Here is a 21,359-nt window from a genome sequence, read left to right on the forward strand (position 1 = left end):
AGAACACTATGGAAAAACATTCAAAAATTGCAAATGCTGTATTAAAACCCCATTAGGTACTAAACAGGGCTCTTAGATTATAAAGACAAAAGGGACCATTGTGATCATCTAGTTTGACCTGCTATTTATTCCTGTTTGAACTGGAGCACATCTTTCAGAAAAACATCCAAACTTGATTTAAAATTTGCCAGGGATGGAAAATCCACCATGACCCTTGGAAAATCATTCTAATGGTTGATTACCCTCACTGTTAAAAAATTGCATCCTATATCCAATCTGAATTTGTCTAGCTTTAACTTCCAGCCATTGGCTCGTTATACCTTTTGTGTGCTAGATTGAAGAGGCCTCTGTTACATTTCTGCTGACCATGCAGGCACCTACAGACTGATCAAGTCACACCTTCACCTTCTCTTCGTTAAACTAAATGGATAGTGCTCCTTGAGTCTATCACTGTAAGGTATGTTTTCCAGTCCTTAAACAATGCTTGTGGCTCTTCTCTGAATCCTCTCCAATTTACCAACATTCTTCTTGAATTGAAGCAATCACAACTGGACGTGCAGTATTACAGTAGCAGTCACACCTGTACCATATACAGAGGTAATATAACCTCCCCACTCCAACTCAAGATTACCTTGTTTACACATCCAAGGATCATCATATTAGTCCTTTGGGCCACAGCATTGCACTGGGAGCTCACCTTCAGAGTGAAGGTGTCACATTGAAGCAGAAGAGTTCAGTAGCTTTTCAAGTAGTCCTCTCATCAATATAACAAATACAGAACCATACTTGTTTCGGTCCATCCTTTGATCATTTAAGGGCAAAGCAGGCTCTGACACTAAGCCACAAAAGGCAGCCCCAGAACAATTTCCTTGACCAGGTTGTAACAAAAGCAGACTCGAGCACTGCTCATTAATAGAACAGTGTTTCCTTCAATAAAAGCTGACCACGCTGAGGCGGTAACCAACAGCAAAATTTCAGCCAGACCACTGTATTGTCAGAGTCATTCTGTTAGAAACTCTCACTATTATTTGGTGTTGGTCTGAGATTAAGCAAATATACCTGCTGCATAGAAAAAAGTCAGAATGTTAACCTACATGAGAGCCTATATGCGTCTTAAAAATAAGTTCCATATTTCTGTTTTAAAATTGGTTAACAGATGCCAATTGTGATAGCCTGCTTTTAAACTGGTTCAAGTAAAGATGACTGTGTAAAACTACAGGCCCAAATTCTGCTTCAAGTGATGTTACTGTAGTGCAGAATTACTCCAATGCATTCAATGAATTCTAATTTGAAATGCCACGCAGATATTTTTATCCACTATTTTGACTTATATGCCAGAAGAGCCCTAATACTAAAGCTTTCCTGCCACACAATCCAATATTAACAGCTGATATGACCAAATGACAACCACTTGTTCTCAGGTGAAAAATGGTGAGTGCCCGGAGAGGGTTTACAGGGTATTTTATGGCACTGCAGAGTACATAAAACGATCACTCCATTTAAAGTAGTATGGTATATCACACTTTTCAGCTCACACCATTTTCCTACTACAGGTCCATTTTTGGATCACGGCTTAGTAAATGCTCAGTTGTGCTCTGAGAACCAGACTGCTACCTCATTGTGCATGGAGCACCTGCATGGAAGAGGACGCAAGTATATGAGTTCAGTTTCCCCACCCCAACCCACATGTTTTACATGCATCTGATATCACTATTAGTGTGAGTTTCTAATAGCACCGCTACGTGCAAACATTCCAAACATGAAAGTAGACGTGGTCCTGTCCAAAAAATGCTGGCATTCTAAAACACTTAGAATTGTATTTAATTTCCTCTTCAGCTATCTACACCACAAAGACAATCACTGTAAAACCAAAAAAAGCACACTAGGCAACAGGATTTTAAAAGTGTTACAGGGTAGGTGAAAACAAGGCAACTAAATTTGGAAGCCGAGTTCCCTCTAGTGGCAAATACAGATAGTTACAGATGACCTGCAACTGAGAATAAAGCTGAACTGAGAGGGAGAAAGTTTAGTCACTGTTTAAAAAACCTGATAATAGTTGGTAAAATTGTTTTCGTTGTTGCAGCACCCAAAAGATTCTAACTGCTTTCCAAAACAGAGAAAGCTAGTTCAGTCCCAGCAGACACAATCTAAAAGGGCAAACAGATGAAGGGTTGGGGAAGAGGCAGCCATCCCCGCAAGCAACATGGTCAAGGTGACAGCTACCCAACAGTGAGTTTAAGTTGGTTCACATTTTTATGTTTAAATGAGTATTTAATGCCAAATGACCATTCCCAAAAATTTGTACAGGCTCCAATCAGGACTGTACTGTTCTATGTATTGCACACACAAATTGACAGGTCTCTACCCCAAGAAACTTAGAATTGGGAACTTTGGTTCTGTGGAGACTTACGCACGTGCTTTACTTTATGTAATGTGAATAGTCCCACTGAAGTCAAAGGCATTGCTCACAGAATGTGAAGTTAAGCACATGTGTAAAACTCTACAGGAGTAAGTACAAGTAATAAATAAAAAATACTTCCTTAAAGATTCGGCATCTCACTTCAGTTAAACGTGTGACCTCAAAAAATATCCTGAGACTTTTAACCTCCCACAAAGTCCACTAGCAAAACCAAAGGAAGACCAGACTTAATTTTGATACTTCTAAGATAAAACAAGCAATGAGAAAAACTAAAAAGCTTTTCAGGTCTTCTTTGTTAAGTCATATAGTAGCAACAAAATCAATTTCTATAAAAAAAATTTGCTAGTCACCGTTGAACATTAGAAAAATTCTGTTTTACGTTTCAATTGAAACTGTACATAGAATTCATAACCAGCTTCATTTTTACAAAAAGTCTCAAGAACTTTCAGATGTGAAAGAGGGAGATATGTCATTAACATACTTACTCTGTGTATAAATCCTCTATCATTGCAACAATGATAACTATGAAAGAAACCGCAAAGATTTGGCAACCAGAGCCAATAAGCGATGAAAATATTAAAGGATGACTGGATGGTCTAAAAACATCGCCATGGACCTGTTTCCACCCATATTCATCACCCAGATCTCTGTCCTGTGTATAGAAATATAGTTTGGTTATAAATACCATTGCCAAGTAATAACATGTGAGAAAAACAAGATGCTAGGTATCAAAGTCTGCCCTAATGGAATCCTTAAAGCTAGATAAATTAACTCTACAGGACAAATACTCCATGAAGAACAAACATAAAATGCACAATGAAAGTCACTAGTACAAAGCTAAATCCATTCAGAATGGTTTTACTTCCCCAACCCACAAATATCAGTCTTTAGGGGTTTACACAGGCTTCTGAAGCACAGGGGGCCAATAGGGAGGATTTTTTGTTTGTTTTAATTGTTTAAAAAAAAAAAAAAAAAAAGATAGTATGTGTGAAATTGGCACTTGTGGAATATGGCTGCTTGAAAGCTCTGGGACTGAAGCCCAACTTATCCACACAAGAGGATATATATCATGAGTCATGGTAATGCATTTGTTCCACAATGCCCTACCAACGTGCCTCTCACATGCGTTGTAGGGACCAGCTCTAGCAGGGCCAGAGGGGAGCTCAGTTTCCATACTCAGTCAGTTTTTGGAATGTGCCAGCTAGTGCCAGCCACTGTAATGTGAACAAATAGCGACTAGCACCTGAACTGGGTGGACCAAACATTTCATAAGCAGCAGAGTTTATGAACTCTCAGCTACTACAACCCTAAGCAGAATTCAAAGCTGCAACCTAGAAGTGAAAGGCTATTGTCTCATCATCAATTCTCTGTGCAGTCTGTCCCAACAGCTTTAGGTTTCCTAATTCAGTCCTCATCAGCCAGCAACCAATTTTTGTAACAGGAAATTATGTTGCTCTAGTTGGGAAATCTGAAAGCCATTCTCTTCTGGAGAGAATTCCCTGACCACTTCCTGGACAAATTTCAATTTATTTTCTATTTTGGTGAAGAAAACTATTCATAAGCGCCAATGAAATCAACACCAGAAAAAGCGGTAAATCTTACCAAAATTTCTAAGAACTTAGTACAAGTCTTACCATATCATCCATTTCTTCTTCTTTGCTATATCGTGCATAATCTTTTCGCAATGTTCTCATTAATATCATAGACACTAAACCCACCAGAAAGATGACCATCATGAAGGAATTGAAAATTGAAAACCAGTGAATCTACAAGAAAAAAAGACTCAATTTTAAGTACTGTAGGTAAGTATTAGTGTCCAATAAGTCAATACAAACTATTGCGCTAAGTAGCAATGAATTATCTAAAGCTTGCACAAATCCTATTAAATATAGTTTGCAAAATTTTGCAAGTTTTCATCATCTTCCGTAACACATGATGAATGTGTCCATTAATCAAACTAAGCTGCTACAGAATATTAATAGTTAAATCTCGACATTTTCCTTCTTACAACCAAAGACATTCAGTCCAGAAGACTCCCATTCTGATTTGAAATCCCAATAGGCACTTTATTAGAACCTCAAGTCATCCTATTGAATAGCAGACAGGCCGGGTAGCGCTAACAGTTTTAAGCTCTACCACAGTTGCAGTTGCAATATTTTGTTTCCATTTGAGACAAAACAATCAACTCTGCAAAACCACATCATAAAGTAACATGCTATTTCCTTGAGACAAAATGGGTGAGGTAATATATTTTATTGGACCAACTTCTCTTGGTGAGAGAGAGCAGCTTTCAAATTAACACAGCGCTCTTCATCAGGTCATGCTATTTAACTGCCTGCTACCTCTCCACTCCAGAATGATTCTATTGTAAAAAACATTACCAGCATAGCTCATGCTGCAATGTCACGCATCAGACTAGGAATAGTAATTTGAATGGGACTGAATTTTGCAAGACCTAAGGAAAAAGTTGAGCTTGACCATGGGAATCATTCCTACATCTGTTACTACAGGAGATGAAATCATGGCAAACTAGTTTGTAGGTCAGGTTAAAAGTGTGGCACAATGTACAATGAAAGTTATTAGCTCTGGGAGTAACTAACATTTAAAATATCCTTCCAATGCTGAATAATTCTAACCTACCTCATAAACGCCATTCAAAAAAACCCCACACATAAACCAGATATGACATTCATTATAGTTCCTACCAACTTTGGAATTTAGTATTGCAGGGACTACTTTAAAATCATAAGAACATTCCCTGAGAAAATGTATAACTTGAAAAGAAGTGTCATATTATGCACCCAAGGGGCCCAACATACATCTATCTCCCTGTTCAAAATTGAAAAACACATTGACAATCAGCTAGTAACTAACATCTATCTTACCAGAAGAAGAGCTATGTACAGAGTGCTTGTAAGTAGTTTTAACAAGAGATGTGCCCACCCCGAGTTCAGATCAAGATATGAACTTCCCCAGAGACCAGGGACTTCAGTTTGAGCTCATCTCTTGTTCTAGCACTGGTTAATTCTCTACCCGAGAACAATAAATCAGGAATTACCATGAAAAATGTACAGTTCCCCCACACCTGTTCACTGTGCTGTTAGCACTTTCAGCAGTCTGTGAAACTGTTGCACTGTCCATTAACTGTTCTCATTATTAAGACGGGAAAGAAGAGCCATTTTGCCTTATTATCAAAGTGACACTGGAGATTTTCAGTTATTAATATTTCCATATTGCTGCAATCATTTCACAAGTTCATACAAAGTGGAAAAGCGGCAGAGGACGATTGCTACAGCAGTCAGTAAGCTGCTGATCTTTAAAAACCCTATCCAAATTCTACTCTAACTCCACCCTGAAATCCCAAATGGAACAATGGCAGTGAAAGGCTTTAGGGGAATTCAGTACCATAATAATTCGAGCTGCTGCCTGTCTGCTTCAATGAAAAGTGCAGCTTACCTGTCTAAATCAAAGGGATTGTTGTTTTTTTCCCAATTCAAAACAAAAACACAACCAGTAAATAGAGTGGGCAACTGATAGGTCCACAGCAATACTGATTTGGCATGATTTACCTTCTTTTGTTGTGAGCATAACATCAATGCTGCTTAGGGCATATCAAGGCAGAACAATTGTTTACTGTACTCTGCTAGGAGAAGGGATGGGAGCGGGACACAAGTATAGCAGGGGAGCAGAGTAAGAAGGCTACTGGGACAGTTTCAGATAGACTGAAGAGTCAAAGCCTCTACACAGCATTTTCTCATGAAGCAGCTTAATGCTCCCTACTGCATCTCTGGCATCTTTTACACTTGAATAACTGTTTGTAAGAATTCATACATGCTGCCTTCTTAACTTACCAGGTGCTGCAGAGAAAAGTTTTCCCGTGAAGAGTACTATTCCACAAGTAGCCTCATGTTAAAAATAAAATCAACTGGATTGAGCCATTTTTACATTTTTAAGTATTTCATCCGCACCCTTCTCAAAAGGCACAAAGCCACCTCCAAAACATTTTACCTCTCTTTATTACTACAACAGCAGCAATTGGAGCAGCGTGAAGAACTGTTCCACTGGCCTTTCTGAACCAGAGTACATTTCAAAGGAAGTTTTGTATGGCTGTTTTAGAACTACATACTCTGTGTTGAAAGAAAGATGGGTCAAGGTACTTGTCAAATCGATCTTCAAACTTCACATCTGATTTTTTCCATTTCACCTGAAGAGAGAAAAGATTTATACTTGAAAAGCCCACAATACTTGCTCAGTCATAAATCCACAGAGATACAGAAACTGTCCACTTCAGACTTTTTTCTTCAGTTTAAAAATGAATTTATGAGATACCAAAAGGAGCTGGGCTGACAGCCCCTAAGGACTGAAATCTACAGAACAGGAAAGCATAAGCAACAGCAATGCATACTTCACCATGCTGCCCTGCAAAACTACTCCAACCTTCATCTGACAAAGCACATCTACGAACAAGGAAGAAGATTAGTCTTAGGTACCCATAGGTCAGGTCCACGTAAAAAAGATTTAGGTCGACTCAGCTGTGTTGCTCTGTGGTACGAAAAATCTACACCCTTGAGTGACATCGTTAAACCAACCTAACCCCCAGAGTAGACAGCACTATATTGACAAAAGAATTCTTCCACTGACCTAGCTACCGCCTGCCTCTAGGGGCGGTGGATTAACTACAGCGATGGAAGAACCCCTCCTATCGCCACAGTAAGTGTCTACACTGAAGTGCTAAAATGATGCACCACTGTAATGGCTTAAGTGTAGACATAGCCTTAGTCCTCAACAATGGTTCTTTTTTTAATTGTTATAAGCACCTTACACTTTCCATTTCAAGCCCTGTTTTTGGTTACTTGTCACTTTGACAAAGTAACTGTTCAGGCTGATGTTCTCGTGCCTGGGTGTCTGCCTCAAACTAAATATTTCTGGAAAGTTTTTGCTGAAATGGTTCAGTTGTTCTTGGAATAAGGTTACTAAGGAAAGACCCTTTGCCAAGTTACAATTCTTAAAAAACAGTTTCATGCAGAAGCTCTAGTACCTCTGTGCTGGAGCAAGGACTTGCATTTGGCAAGAGTTGCCCCAGACTGAGGGACATGCCTTTCCCCAGCCCCTTGAAAATGCACCCAAATTCAGTCATGTTACAAGCTTTTGAAAGAAAGCATTTTGGACATGCTCAGAGATTTGCCACAGGTTGGCAGCTAAATTCTCCAAAGAAAAATCCATTGTGTTAAGAAAATCTAATATATTAGGCAGATGTGTTAGTGTCAATAACAAAGTACTTTAAGTGTAAATGTGAGACTGTCAAAGTAAAGCAGTGTAATGGGAGGTACACATAAGCAAGCACACGCGTGTGTGTGTGTGTGTGTGTGTGTGTGTGTGTGTGTGTGTGTGTGTGTGTGTGTGTGTGTGTGTGTGTGTGTGTGTGTGTGTGTATGTACTGTTAGCATCCAGTTCATTAAATAAACCAATACATTAAACTGCTTTTACTTTCAATACTCTTTTCCTCTTTTCTGCTACACCCAGGAGGCCCTGGGGTGCTTTCCCCTCTCCCGCAACCATTGGTGGGTGCATACTGAGACCTTCATGCCAAGCTTCTTCCCAATGCCAGCAACAGCATTGGCAGCTGTGGCAACTCTTCCCTCCCAAGCAGGAGAGAGATGCCTCCTGATAACAAAGCACCTCCGCACAGCAGGAGCTGACCAGACCATGCTCCTTGTTTGCCCAGGGAACCTTGCTCTGCACTAGGAACCAGACTGAGATACCATTATCATCTGTCACATAGGTCATTCAGCTACTCATTGTTGTAAACTGCCCTGGGACAAACTGAAACCTGTGAACTAGATATGAAAGTTATGTGTAGATTTGAAATTTGATTCCAAGTACACTAGTGTCATTAGGCATGAAACATGACATAGGTAAAGACCAATATATGCACACTTTGCATTTCTCCAAAGCCATGACAGGACGACGGCCAGGCCAAATTTCAGTGCATCAGGTCACAACACTCAGCCCCGTGGGACAGGAGCAGCTGCTGGGCGGTGAGTGTGGGATGGGTTCACTCTCCAATACTCCTTCCCTCAGGCCATCCCCTCCCTCCACACAGCTCCAGGGGAAATGAATGTTTGCCTGGTTTTACACCCCTAATTTCATGCTTTCTGTGGGTACAACTGAACCATGAACCCACATTAAAGCCACCCTGTTTACATACTTCAGTTAGTTGTTTTAAATGCATTATATCAGTATTTTAAATGTAATTCTACAAACAGAAAGTTATGGAAAAGATGCATCTTCACTTATGACAGCTTTCCCTGTAAAAAAACAGACATCAATTTTGAATATTGGATATGTGAGTAACTATTCCTAATGTACTGTACTCTGCAGAATTTCTTATCCCCTATATATTCCTGCATTACTTACTGAATATGACATTTGGATTTTGGTATTTGGAACCAATTTGACCTTTCCTTCACTTGTCAGATTCACATCCACAATTCTATTTCCATTAAAACCAATTTCAAGTTTTTTGTAGGTCCAAAGATAATAGTCTTCCCCATTTTCATCTGCTTCACCAACAATACCTATAGAAGAAACAAGTATTGTATAAGACAACACGCAATTATAAGCATTTTTCAAGAGTATTTTGTGAATAATTTCAGGAACATTCGATATACACCTCTGCCCTGATATAACGTGACCCGATATAACACGAATTCAGACATAAAATGGTCAAGCAGTGCTTGGAGGGGGGGGAGGGGCAGTGCGGGGCTGCGAACTCCGGTGGATCAAAGCAAGTTCGATATAACGCGGTTTCACCTATAATACGGTAAGATTTTTTTGGCTCCCGAGGACAGCATTATATCGGGGTAGAGGTGTACTATGGCACACTACAAAAATAATCTTGGTAGCTAAATTAACATAACAAAAGAAAAAATCAGGACATACTTTTAAGTCTTCCTTGTTTTTGAGCTAGTGTGTTTGATAGTGTTGCACCTTCAAGCAACTGATTTGCTAGATCAGCAGACAGTAAATGTACAGGTGCAGAAAACAAGGACCATATTAGCAGTGCAAGACACAGTTGTATCAAATGTTCCTTCTATCTTTTCATCTGAGTGCCAGTATAAAGTTTATGAACAAAACTTTAATTCCAGTCTCTCCCCCCGTTACTTTCTCCTCTCCCTTGTTCCATCTATACTTTCATTCACTCACTCTTTCCTCCTCTATGACTCACTTCACATTCATTCTATATCCCACATTCATTATCACCACTTCTGCCTCATCACACTCCCCCACACCTTTTGTCCTCATTTTCACTCAAACTTTTCTGTTTGTCAGAAACAAAAGGTCCTGACTGCTCTACTTTTGCTGATGGACACTGGCAAGATCTTTCATGGCCCCATCCATCTCCATTTCCTGAGAGACAAAGCAAAATACAAACACTTCACTTTGCTACACATCATTTGCTACACATGATCCTATCCTAATTCTAGAGGTGCTCCTCAACTCCAGGTAGAGAGGTGATCAGACACCACTAGGGACACTGAGCTGATTGCATTATTGATTTTCATTATTTGTTACAAATTTCTTGATTTTCATGTAGTTGCAGCAACATTTCTGCTCTGTCTCACAAGAGTTCCACAGAATCCAGGGACTCTACCATAAAATTTAGGTTCAGGTTGCCATTGAGTACATAGGCCTCAGCCATGGAACACATACCCTCCCTCCTAAGAACAACTTCAAGACACATACTTCAGATTCTTCATAACACCTCAAACAAACAGGATGCTTTTGGCAGTTACAAACTGGTGAAGAGCCATGTATAAAAACTTTTCTTCATAAAGAAAGCAAGATTCAGAAACGAAAACTTCTACCTCTTATAACAGTATCATTCAAAGCGTGCAAACATATAGGAAGATTTGTCTAAAAAGAAGCAAGCAGGTGAAAGGCAATGGAAAGGGTTTCCCCAAAGGAACAGATGTATGGAGAAACAGCACTTGAAGGTTATCTATGCCCTTTTTTTTTTTCAAGACAGTATTTTTCTTCACGTCTCATTCAAGCTCCTCTGTTCAGTGTTGCCTCACGTACACTGTGCAGGAACAACAACATTTGCCGATTTGTGGCTATGCTACTCAGCCTGATCTCTGCTCTGCTGGCGTTGCCCAAAGCCACGACACTCTGGATCTCTAAACAGCTAAAAGGATATTCAGATCAACCACCTCTGGAAGGAGTATGTTAACACACCACTACATCCAGTCAAGGAGACTGCATGCCACAAAGCCAAGTCAGTCTATCTACTATCTGCCATGGCTTTGCAGCAAGTCTGAAGAAAAGCACTTATCTAATTTTGCCTGGATTCAGTTAAAAGCAACAAAGATTATGTAAGCTTCTAGATGTCAGTAAATCAGATGGAGGCCTTCCAATAGTAATTTGAGGTCAATGCCTTTTCATTGTCTACACGCAAGAGTTATTGCAAGCTATCTAGATACCATCTAGCGAGTACTCTTCCATTTCCAGACTTTTTAAGCTTTCCTCCTAAGTGTAACTTCAAGTGTTGGTGTGTTGCACTGGTAAATCCAATGATGGCCGAATAGACTCTCCTCTAGTGGACAACCAGAAGGACTAGAATATGCTGGCAGGCAAACTTCGATCATGCTCATAAGCAGAATTAGGACAGTCCTAAAAAGACCACCATTTTGACGGGAGATCAGATTTCTTGACACTTGTTAAGAAAAGCAGTCTGCTTCACCAATTAAGTTAAGCATAAAGTGCCTAGAATTCATAGCATGAAGCCATGCCATTTGGATTCTACTCCTTCAAACTCCTCAGAACAGACTTGCTTTCTATTAGTAGCACATGGTAGGGCTCAGCTAACCCATTAAGGAGACACAGTAACAAGCTGAACCAAGAGAAAAACCCACCAAGGCCTTGTCTACACTAGGAACATTTTACAGTGTTAAAAAAATACGGTGCTTAAAATGCAGGCAGGCACGTCTACAGTAGGCCTCCCAAGGGTGGTAATCTTGCGGAAACCGGCTGAACTGATGTTAAAGCCGATGGGTAATAGCAGGAATGCAGATTCGGCACAAAGAATCCTTTAAAAAATGCTAACAGGTTCCAGTTACTGAAAATCCAGTTTCTGTCATTCCCAGCACTCCAAGAGAAAATTCTCACCCTCCAAGATATTTACAGGACATTACTCACTAATATCTAGGTTCTCAAACATTACTCTTTAAATTCCCCACTGGTACTACCAATGGCTCAGCTCCACTAATGGTGGCAACAATGGAAATGCTAGTGTACAGAAGATACAGCTGGTCACTGCTGTTTGTACTGCTAGGTTCTGAGAAGGATTCATCAACACGCTCGGCTCCTGCCATTGCTGCCAGTAGAGGAAGTGAACCATTGGTAGCAACTGTGGAAAATGTTTGGTGCTATGGAGACCAGTGAGCCTGAAGCAGCTCTAAAGCAGTAGCTAAAACAAACCATGCTTAATGTTTGACAAACTATGATCAAGCCTGAACTTAACAAGTTCCTGAATATAGACCTGCCTAGATTTGCCACTTTTCAGCACCAGTTCAACTACACTCACTGCTGACAACCTTGTAAGCAATGGGTGAATTTTCTGGTGCAGATTACAGCCTAACACTGAGGGAGTGAACTGCAGCTCTGATAGTTCCACTTTACCTTCAGGAAGAGTACTGGAACCATAATCTTCTATCCTGCTGCCTTCGTGTGTGATGCAAACAAGTTATACCTGTTATAATAATGGTAATCTGTGCTATGTTGATTCATTAAATATAAAAAGGCGAGGCCTGGCTCCAACAAATGCAACCACCAAGATTAGCCTTTACCATTACATTGAAAGAGGCCCAGAGTGTTCATATGGAAGCTACACTGCAGGCAGGGATAAACAGTCTGCATAAAGCACACCATTCATTTGAAGTTACAAATAAATATCAGAATCACATTAACACACTTTTTTCAGCATACAACATAACATTTAGTCAATATATACAAGATTCACTAATATTAGAAATATTTCTATCCCTATTGTTTCTAGATTGCTTGTGTGTCTAGCTCAAGTTTGAGCATCTAGTCCTCCATTCAACTTATCTAGGTACTCCAGTCTTACTGTGTAGAACAGAGATGGGCAAACTTTTTGGCCCGAGGGCCACATCTGGATATGGAAATTGTATGGTGGGTCATAAATGCTCACAATATAGGGGGTTGAGTGCGGGTGGGTGGGAGATAAGGGCTCCAGGCTGGGGGTGCGGGCTCTGGGGTGGAGCCAGAAATGAGAAGTTCAGAGTGCAGGAGAGGACTCCGGGCTAGGGGAGGGAGGGTGGGGCATAGGAGCTCTAGCTGGGGGTACAGGCTCTGGGGTGGGGATGGGGATATGGGGATGGGGGTGCAGGAGGGTGCTCCAGGCAGGGACCGAGGGGTTCAGACGGCGGGAGGGGCATCAGGGCTGGGGCACAGGACGGGGTCAGGGGTGCAGGCTCCAGGCAGCCCTTACCTCAAGCAGCTCCCAGAAGCAGTGGCAGATCTTCCCCTCTGGCTCCTACATGGAAGAGCAACCAAGCGGCTGTGTGCTGCCCCACCCGCAGGCACTGCCCCTGCAGTTCCCACTGGCCAAAGGGAGCTGCAGGGCAGCACTTGGGACTGGGTCAATGTGCAGAGCCCTCTGGCTACCCCTATGCGTAGGAATCTGAGGGGGGGACATGCCGCTGTTTCCGGGAGCCGTGCAGAGCCATAGCACATGTGGAGCAGGGCAAGACATGGACCCCGCTCCCCAGCGGGAGCTTGAGGACAGGATTAAAATGTCTGAAGGGCCAGATGTGCCCTGAGCTGAAGTATGCCCACGCCTGGTGTAAAACCAGCATAGGGGTCTTCTGCAAATCTCTGCTCACAGTCAGCACTCTTTTATATAGCCTGTCCTTCTCCAGCTCATGAATTTGTCCTGATGCAAAGCTGGCTTGCATGGTTTGTATTTCCTCAAACTCTTTAGCTGGAAGCAGAACTTACTTTATTCTGAGTCATCAGAAGTTCTTGCACTTGTTTAGCAACTGTATATATCTAGTAAATGGTTCATTCTGTAACTTGGACAACTAACAAGTTTACGACATTAAATTCAGAGTTTGAGGCCTGTTACAAAAACCTCAAGTGAGGTTAGAAAACCAGCCCCCAAAAAAGACGTTACTTGAAAGCTGTTCCATCAGTAATTTCAGCAACCAACAAGAAGAGTCTTCAAAACCAACAAACACTCACTGGATTACAGATAAGACAGCTAAACAGCTGTCATCCTAGTACACTCGTCTACACTACCAAATAGGGTTGAGCTAAGATATGCAACTTCAGCTACCCGAATAGCTATGCAAATAGCGTAGCTGAAGTCAACATACTTAGATCTACTTACCACGGTGTCTTCATTGCGATAAGTCAACAGCTGACGCTTGCCCGTCAACTCCCCTTGCGCTTCTCGTTCTGGTGGAGTGCTGGAGTCAACAGAACAGCACCCAGCGGTCGATTTATCGCATCTATACTAAATCAAACCCCACTAGATCTATCACTGCCCACCGATCCGGTGCGTAGTGTAGACAAACCCTATGTAACTGTGCTGTTGGGCCAGGAACGTTACTCAATGATCTAATTTTGAATGATAACATCAGCAGCTGAAAAGCCATCGGTAGCAAGAAAGGTCAGCCACAACTTCTCTTAAAAAGCCTGCTAAGAGTTGCAAGAAGAGTGCAATAATCGCTGCTTTGACTGACTTCACATGGTGCTTTCAAAGCAGCATCTTGTGCAGTGTATGAATTTAATAGTACACGTGCCACAACAACTCCTGTGCTGCCATGCTCATCAGCACCCTTCCCATGCTCATCAGGACTTATACCTCAAAATACTCCACCCCAAAACTTATTCTAAATTTTTAAACCTACTTTTGTAACATTTGTATTTTCTGTGCTAGTGTTTTTGTCTACATATGTAAAAGGAAAAAAGCCCTGCTGCTGGTGCACAACATTCCACCAGGAGAAAATACTGCCACACTAGTTAAGTAGGTTCAACAGGTACATGAGAAACAAAGTAAAGTAGGATGGTTGAGGCAAGAACCCCAGATGATGCTTGGCCAGACAAGATAAAGAGTCCTTGTTTGAAAGCAGCATGCCAAGTTCTTTAAAATCTGTGTATTCCTCATGATGTTTACATAGAACACAAAACTGACAAGACACCAATACTCTTAGAGTATAAGCAGAGAAACAAGAGAAATGGGTTGAAATTCTAAAAGGAGGCAAAGGAATAATTTCATAACAGAAATCCTACTGAATTATCTTATTATCTCTTTAATTATCCAAAAATAAGATTTCTACCAGTCATAACCCGGAAAATAAGCTATCAGCTCATGAATCACATTTAAATTATCCTGCCTGGGCCAGTGGTTAAAGCAAAGAACTGGAGATTTGGGGCCTACCACAGCGTTGTTTTATGACCTTAAGTAAATCAACTTTTCTGTGCTTCCATTTCACAGACAAAGGGAAACTGGGATAGTACATGCTAACTTATCCCCTCAGACACTACCACAACGGGCACCTTAAAAACACTGGACAATCTGGTCATGCCTGCCAAGTGCTTTAAGAGATTTTAAATGAAAGATGTTACAGAATGCGAAGTAGCATAGTTATTGACAAAGTCACAACCTGTCATTTCATTTCTAGTCAGGTCACATCTTGGAGTAGATTATTTACTTTCTAAATCCACACTTTCAGAGTTCAGTCTACACCCAGCACAGAAAAAACAGTCATTCACAGCTCATAACTGTTGTTCTTTGAGATGTATTCCTCATATCTGTTCCAATTAGGTGTGTGCACGTTGCATGCACAGTTGCTGGAAAGTTTTTCCCTAATAGCACCTGCCGGGTCAGCTGTGGAGCCCCCTGGAGTGACGCCTTCATGGCGCTCAACATATGACCCTGCTTACTCGGCGTCACCTCAGTTCCTTCTTGCCGGCTATTCCAACAGAGGGGAAGGGGGCGGGTTTGGAATGGATATGAGCAACACATCTCGAAGAACAACAGTTACAAGAGATGAGTAATCGTTTTTTCTTCTTTGAGTGATTACTCATATTGATTCTAATTAGGTGACTCCCAAGATTCACCGAGGCAGTGGGGTCGAAGTTAAGGAAATGCTGATTGGAGCACCTCTCTACTGAAAGCCGCATCACATCTGGCATACCGGTTGATGGCGTAGTGAGAGGTGAAGGTAAGTATCAAGGACCAAGTAGCTGCCCTGCAGATTTCCTGGATTTGAGACCTCGGCAGGAATGCTGCTGACAAGGCCTGGGCCCTAGTAGAGTGTGCTGTGAAAGCCTGGGTCAGTACCCTGGCCAGCTCATAGCAAGTGAAGATGCAGGACGTGATCCAGGAGGATAGTCTTTGGGAAAAGACCGGGAGGCCTTTCATCTGGTCCATCACCGCTATGAATAGCTGGTTCAATTTTCTGAACGGCTTAGTGCACTCAGTGTAGAAAGCTAGGGATCTCTGAACATGGAGGGAGCGTAGCCACTGCTCTCAGGTACTGGCATGAGACTTCGGGTAAAAGACGGGTAGGAAAATGTCCTGGCTCGTGTGGAAGTGCACCACCACCTTGGGGAGAAAGGCCAGGTGTGGTCTGTGCTGCATCTTATCCTTGTGGAAAACCTGCAAGGCAGTTCTGAGGTGAGGGCCTTTAGCTCCGACACCCTTCTTGCAAACGTAATGGCGACCAAAAAAAGCTGCCTTCCAAGAGAGATACAGGAAGAAGCAAGTTGCCAATGGTTCAAATGGGGACCCCATGAGCCTGGGAAGGACCAGGTTAAGGTCCACGCAGGGACAGGCTAACGGATCTGAGGATATAGGCAGTCCAATCCTTTGAGAAAAAGTGACCAACCATAGGGTTGGTGAAGACTAAGCAGCCAGATGCACCTGTGTGGAAGGTCGAGATCGCAGCGACGTGGACCCTTAAGGAGGATGTTACCAGGCCTTGTTGTTTCAGGTGCAGGAGGTACTCCAAGATAAGAGGTACTGGCACCTGGAGGGGGGTGTACGATGCTGGTCACACCAGGATGAGAATCTCTTCCACTTCACCAGATACATGGCTCTAGTAGAGGGCTTCCTCCTGCCTAGAAGGACCTTCCTTATTCATTCAGAGCATAAAAGTTCCATGGGGTTCAGCCATGAAGCTTCCAAGCCATGAGGTGGAGGGACCATAGGTCGGGATGACAGAGGCGACCATGGTCCTGAGGGAGTAAGTGGAGGAGGAGAGGCACCGTGACCGGTGCATCGATCGACAGCTCCAGCAGTGTGGTGTACCAGTGCTGGCAAGGCCACGCTGGAGCTATTAGAATTAGCTTTGCCCCCTCCCTGAGGGCCTTGAGCGAGACCTTGTGCATAAGAGAGAACAGAGGAAAGGAGTAGAGTAGATGACCTTTCCAGGGTAGCAGGAATGCATCCGTGAGGGAGCCTGGACTGCGATCCTGGAAGGAACAGAATGCTGGACACTTCCTGTTGCATCAGGTGGCAAACAGATCAACCTGGGGAAACTCCCACCTTTGGAAAATGGGGTGTATGACATCCAGTTGATGGACCACTCACAAGTATGGAAGGACCTGCTGAGACGGTTCGCCAGCATATTCTGAATTCCTAGTAGAAAGGATGCTTCCAAGTGAATGAAGTGGGCTGTGCAGAACTCCCACAGCTGAAGAGCTTCCTGGCATAAAGGGGAGGAATGGGTTCCCCTTGCTTGTTGATGTAAATCATGGCAGTGGTGTTGTCCATTAGAACTGCTATGCACTGTTCTTGCAGTCGGGCCTGGAAGGCCTGGCAAGCAAGGCGCACTGCCCTCAGCTCCCTGACGTTAATATGGAGGGAGAGCTCTTTCTGTGGCCACAGACCCTGTGGTCTGAAGGTCCCCCAGATGTGCTCCCCACCCCATAGCGAACGTGTCCGTAACCAGGGACAAGGAAGGCTAAGGGTTGTGGAAGAGGACTCCTCCGCACACCAATTGGGGGTTAAGCCACCAAGAAAAGGATGTGAGGACCTGCCCCGGCACTGTGACCCCTGAATTAAAGTAGTCGCGCCCCAGGCTGTAGGCAGGGGCATAGCCAGGTGGAGGGTCTTGGTCAGTACTTCAGCTGCAGGACCTTCACTCACTCCATGGGTCTTCAGCAACATTTCGGCGATGAAGCTTCAGTACTCTGAAGACCCGGAGCGCCGCCCTGTCAGTAAAAGCACCACAGCGGGTGGCGCCCTTTTTTTTTTTCCGCTCCCAGGTGAGTAAAATTTAAAAGGCGCCACTTGCGCTCAGTGGGGGAGCGGCCGCTGCCCCGCTCTCCCGCCCACCCAAGCTACACTACTGGCTGTAGGCCGAGACAAGCCACTTCTGCAATTACGTCTGGCATGCCGGCTCACGTAAATGCAAGAAGCCATGTGGCCAAGGAGACTCATGCATCCCCTTGCTATTGAGGTTGCGAATTGCTGGAGACTCTGAATGTTGTCCATGATGGCTTGGAGTTGGGACTCCAGTAGAAGGGACTGTGCCTGGACGGAGTCTAACACTGCCCCAATGAATTCTATTCTTTAGGTTGGTTCCAGGGTCAACTTCTCCACGTTGAGGACGAGACCCAGCTGCTCAAACATGCACCTGACCAAGCAGAGTTGGGACTGCACCTGTGCCTTGGTGAGGCCCCTGAGCAGCCAGTCATCGAGGTAGGGGTATACTTACACTTGCTGTCGACGGAGGATGGCAGCCATAACCGATATGCACTTGGTGAACACTAAGGGGGGCACTGAGAGGCCGAATGGAAGGCAATGAATTGGTAATGTTCATGACTGACCATGAAGCACACGATGTGCTTGTGCACTGGACAAAGCACTATGTGAAAGTACACATCCTTCATGTCAAGGGCGGCATACCAGTCTCCCAGATCCAGAGATGGGATAATGGTGGCTAGGGAGACCATGCAGAACTTCAACTTTACCATGAATTTGTTGAGCCCATGCAAGTCCAGGATGGGTCTGAGACCCACCTTGGCCTTGGGAATTAGGAATTATCAGGAGTAGAATCCCTTGCTCCTTAGCTCCGAAGGAACCTCCTCCACCACTCCCATGGCAAGGAGTGCCCGCACCTCCTGGATAAGGAGTGCTGTGAGAGGAGTCCCTGAAGAGGGATGGGGAAGGTGTGGGTGGGAGGGAGGGTAGGAGCAGAACTGGAGAGAGTATCCTACTTCCACCATGCGGAGGAACCAGCGGTCCAAGGTTATTTGGGACCATACATAGTAGAAGTGGGACAAACAATTCAAAAAGGAGAGGGAAGGATCCGGGTGCAAGTCTGGTGTGCTGTCCTCCGGCGTCCCTTCAAAAGTCCTGCTTGAAACCCAACAATCGTTTGGTAGGGTCCTGGCCTTGTCCAGACGGGGGGGTTGGAAGACTTCCTTCTGCCATTCCTTCCCCTCTGCCTCTAAAAGTCCTGCCTTGGCCGAGGAGGGTAGGAGCGCTGCTGCGGCTGTTGGGGTTTGAAGTGCTTCCATTCAGTTGCTGTGGTGCACATACTCAAGGACTTCATAGTCACCCTTGAGTCCTTTAGGCTATGCAGCTGAGAGCCAGTCTCCTCCATGAACAGGCCTGACCCATTAAAGGGCAGGTCCTGCATTGTCCGCTGAACCTCAGGCGATAGGCCCAAGGCTTGCAACCAAGAGATGTGCCTCATGGCAATACCTGAGGACAAGGTACACACCAAGTCTGCAGTGTCCAGTGAGGCCTGTAAAGAGGTCCGTGCCACCGCCTTGCCCTCCTCTACCATAGCTCCAAACTCCTTTCTGGACTCAGGTGGCACAAACTCCTTGAACTTGAGCATCGAGTTCCAGGAGTTGAAGTTAGATCGTCTCAGGATTGCCTGCTGGCTGGCAATCCTGAGCTGGAGCCCCTCCCAGTAGAGTACACCTTGCGGCCAAATAAGTCCACGTACTTGGCCTCCTTGGATTTGGGCAATGGGGCCTGCTGCCCCCTCTCTCTCATTTACAGCCGCAACCACCAGTGAACAGGGCTGAGGGCGCGTAAAGAGGTATTCATACCCCTTTAAAGACACAAAGTACTTACTCTCAACCCCTTTGGCTGTAGGGGGGATGGAGGCTGGAGTCTGCTAGACAGTCTTAACATTGGCCTGTATAGTTCTGATGAGGGGCAGGGCCACCCTTGAAGGACATTCTGGGGCCAGAATGTTTACCACCAGGTACTCCGAGTCTACCACCTCCTCAGCATGCAGGCCCATGTTGCACATCACCCTGCGCAGAAGGTCCTGGTAGGCATGGCTGTCTATGGGTGGCCCAGAGACAGAAGTGCCTGCGACGGCCTCATCCGGGGAGGATGATAAAGATGCCAATAGGGGAACCAGAGAGGGGGAGGGAATGACAAAGACAACCATGGAATCCTGAAGGGAAAAAGCCGCTTTATTCCCAAGATCTTCTGGGAGTATAAGTAGACCCTAAGAAGATATAGGGAGGAGCCCCATCTGGCATTAGGAAACCTGAGGAACAAAGAACCCTTCTACCCTAATTGTCCTCTGCTGCTGTAGTCTGGTCCAAAGAGCTCCTGATGGGCTAAACACTGCTTGCCTGGGCAGATGTGCCATAATTATGTTCTTAATTCAAAAGTTAAGAACATTTTAAATTAGAGTTTAAATCATCTCAACTCTGATTCTCTGCACTAGATCTCAACTAGGGAAGTTCAGTAAACTAGACTTTTTGTGCTTCAAAGTGGCAATAAACAGTTATAAATGTTCCAAAAAAGTCTATTGTTAGGGTGCCATGTCTCAAACTTTCTGTCTAATTTGTTTCAAATTTGGTGGGGGGGGAGAGGGGGGGAACACCACCACCTGACATGGCCACAAGCCTAGCCTGGGAAATTTTTAAAAACCAGTATGACTCTTTGTGGATCTTGGGAAGAAAGAGCTGCCAAAAATCTAGGTTATAAAAGAAACTCAGTTGCTCTTAAGTACAGAGCACAGCTACCTCAATTCCATAATAAGACCTGTGAAATTAGGTTGCCTGGTATAACCAGCAGGAGAGAAGCTCTCATTCAGCTAACTGCGTTGAGCCCATTTCTGTCACTTTAGACTGATCTGAGGTTTCCCACTCCCTCCACCAAGATCCATCTTGTACTTCCTCCTCTCTATAATCAGACTATGAGAGCTGAAGCGCCTATGTAAACGTGCAGAATTTGACCGAATTAGAAGATGGAAATCTGCATTGGCAGAAAAACTTGGACACAAAACTTAGCAGGCAGGAAAGTTTGCCACTAGCGTACAAGCGGCATCTAAAACCTCTTCTCATTAGGCATAAATAAGGTGGGGGGGTGAAAAGAGGGGGGAATTACGAGGAAGGTTGAGATGTCACAAAGGGACATCATTTGGATAAGAGGAGTTTTGATCTAAGCTTTAAGCACAACTTCTAGACCAAATTAAGAATGTCCAACAAAACCCTGCTCAGAAGGGGGACTTCCAAGAGAGTCAAGACAGACTGCAGAACGAACAGACTCATAATTTAGGCATCCTTGGTTTAGTGCCATTGACTCAAGAGGAGTCACACCAAGGAACTATTCTGCACAACTCCTCCACCAATATTTTCATGTATTAAGACTGGAGAAGTTGTTAAGGGAGATGCCTCATTTACACGTGAGTCTTAACAAAAAGCATGCAGAAATTCAGATCACTGACACTGAATCTTGCTTCATTTCTTGTCCTTGATTTTGACTGCTTACTATCCTTGACAAGGAGCAAGATAAGTTTTTTGAAGAACATCAAAAGGCAACTAAAGTTAATTTATTTCACTTTACATATCCAAATACTGTATAAAACCCCTTAACTACATTAGAGGTAATGTTAATTGCCATTGTGCTCTGAATTAGAAAACTCAG

The 21,359-nt window shown here is 43.7% G+C and overlaps 1 protein-coding gene across 1 annotated transcript in view; it reads right to left on the minus strand.

Moving 5' to 3' along the window:
* The window catches only part of TM9SF3 (transmembrane 9 superfamily member 3), an 84,669-nt gene that overhangs the window by 37,563 nt on the left and 25,747 nt on the right, over nucleotides 1-21,359 (minus strand). Inside the window, exons 4-7 of the mRNA XM_032778204.2 lie at nucleotides 8,837-8,997; nucleotides 6,546-6,623; nucleotides 4,054-4,185; nucleotides 2,905-3,071 (exon numbers count right to left, since the gene is read on the minus strand). Of these exons, the coding sequence (XP_032634095.1) occupies nucleotides 2,905-3,071; nucleotides 4,054-4,185; nucleotides 6,546-6,623; nucleotides 8,837-8,997 (538 nt within the window). The remainder of the gene's footprint in view (nucleotides 1-2,904; nucleotides 3,072-4,053; nucleotides 4,186-6,545; nucleotides 6,624-8,836; nucleotides 8,998-21,359) is intronic.

This window comes from Chelonoidis abingdonii, chromosome 16 (assembly GCF_003597395.2).
Source record: "Chelonoidis abingdonii isolate Lonesome George chromosome 16, CheloAbing_2.0, whole genome shotgun sequence".
Lineage (NCBI taxonomy): Eukaryota > Metazoa > Chordata > Testudines > Testudinidae > Chelonoidis > Chelonoidis abingdonii.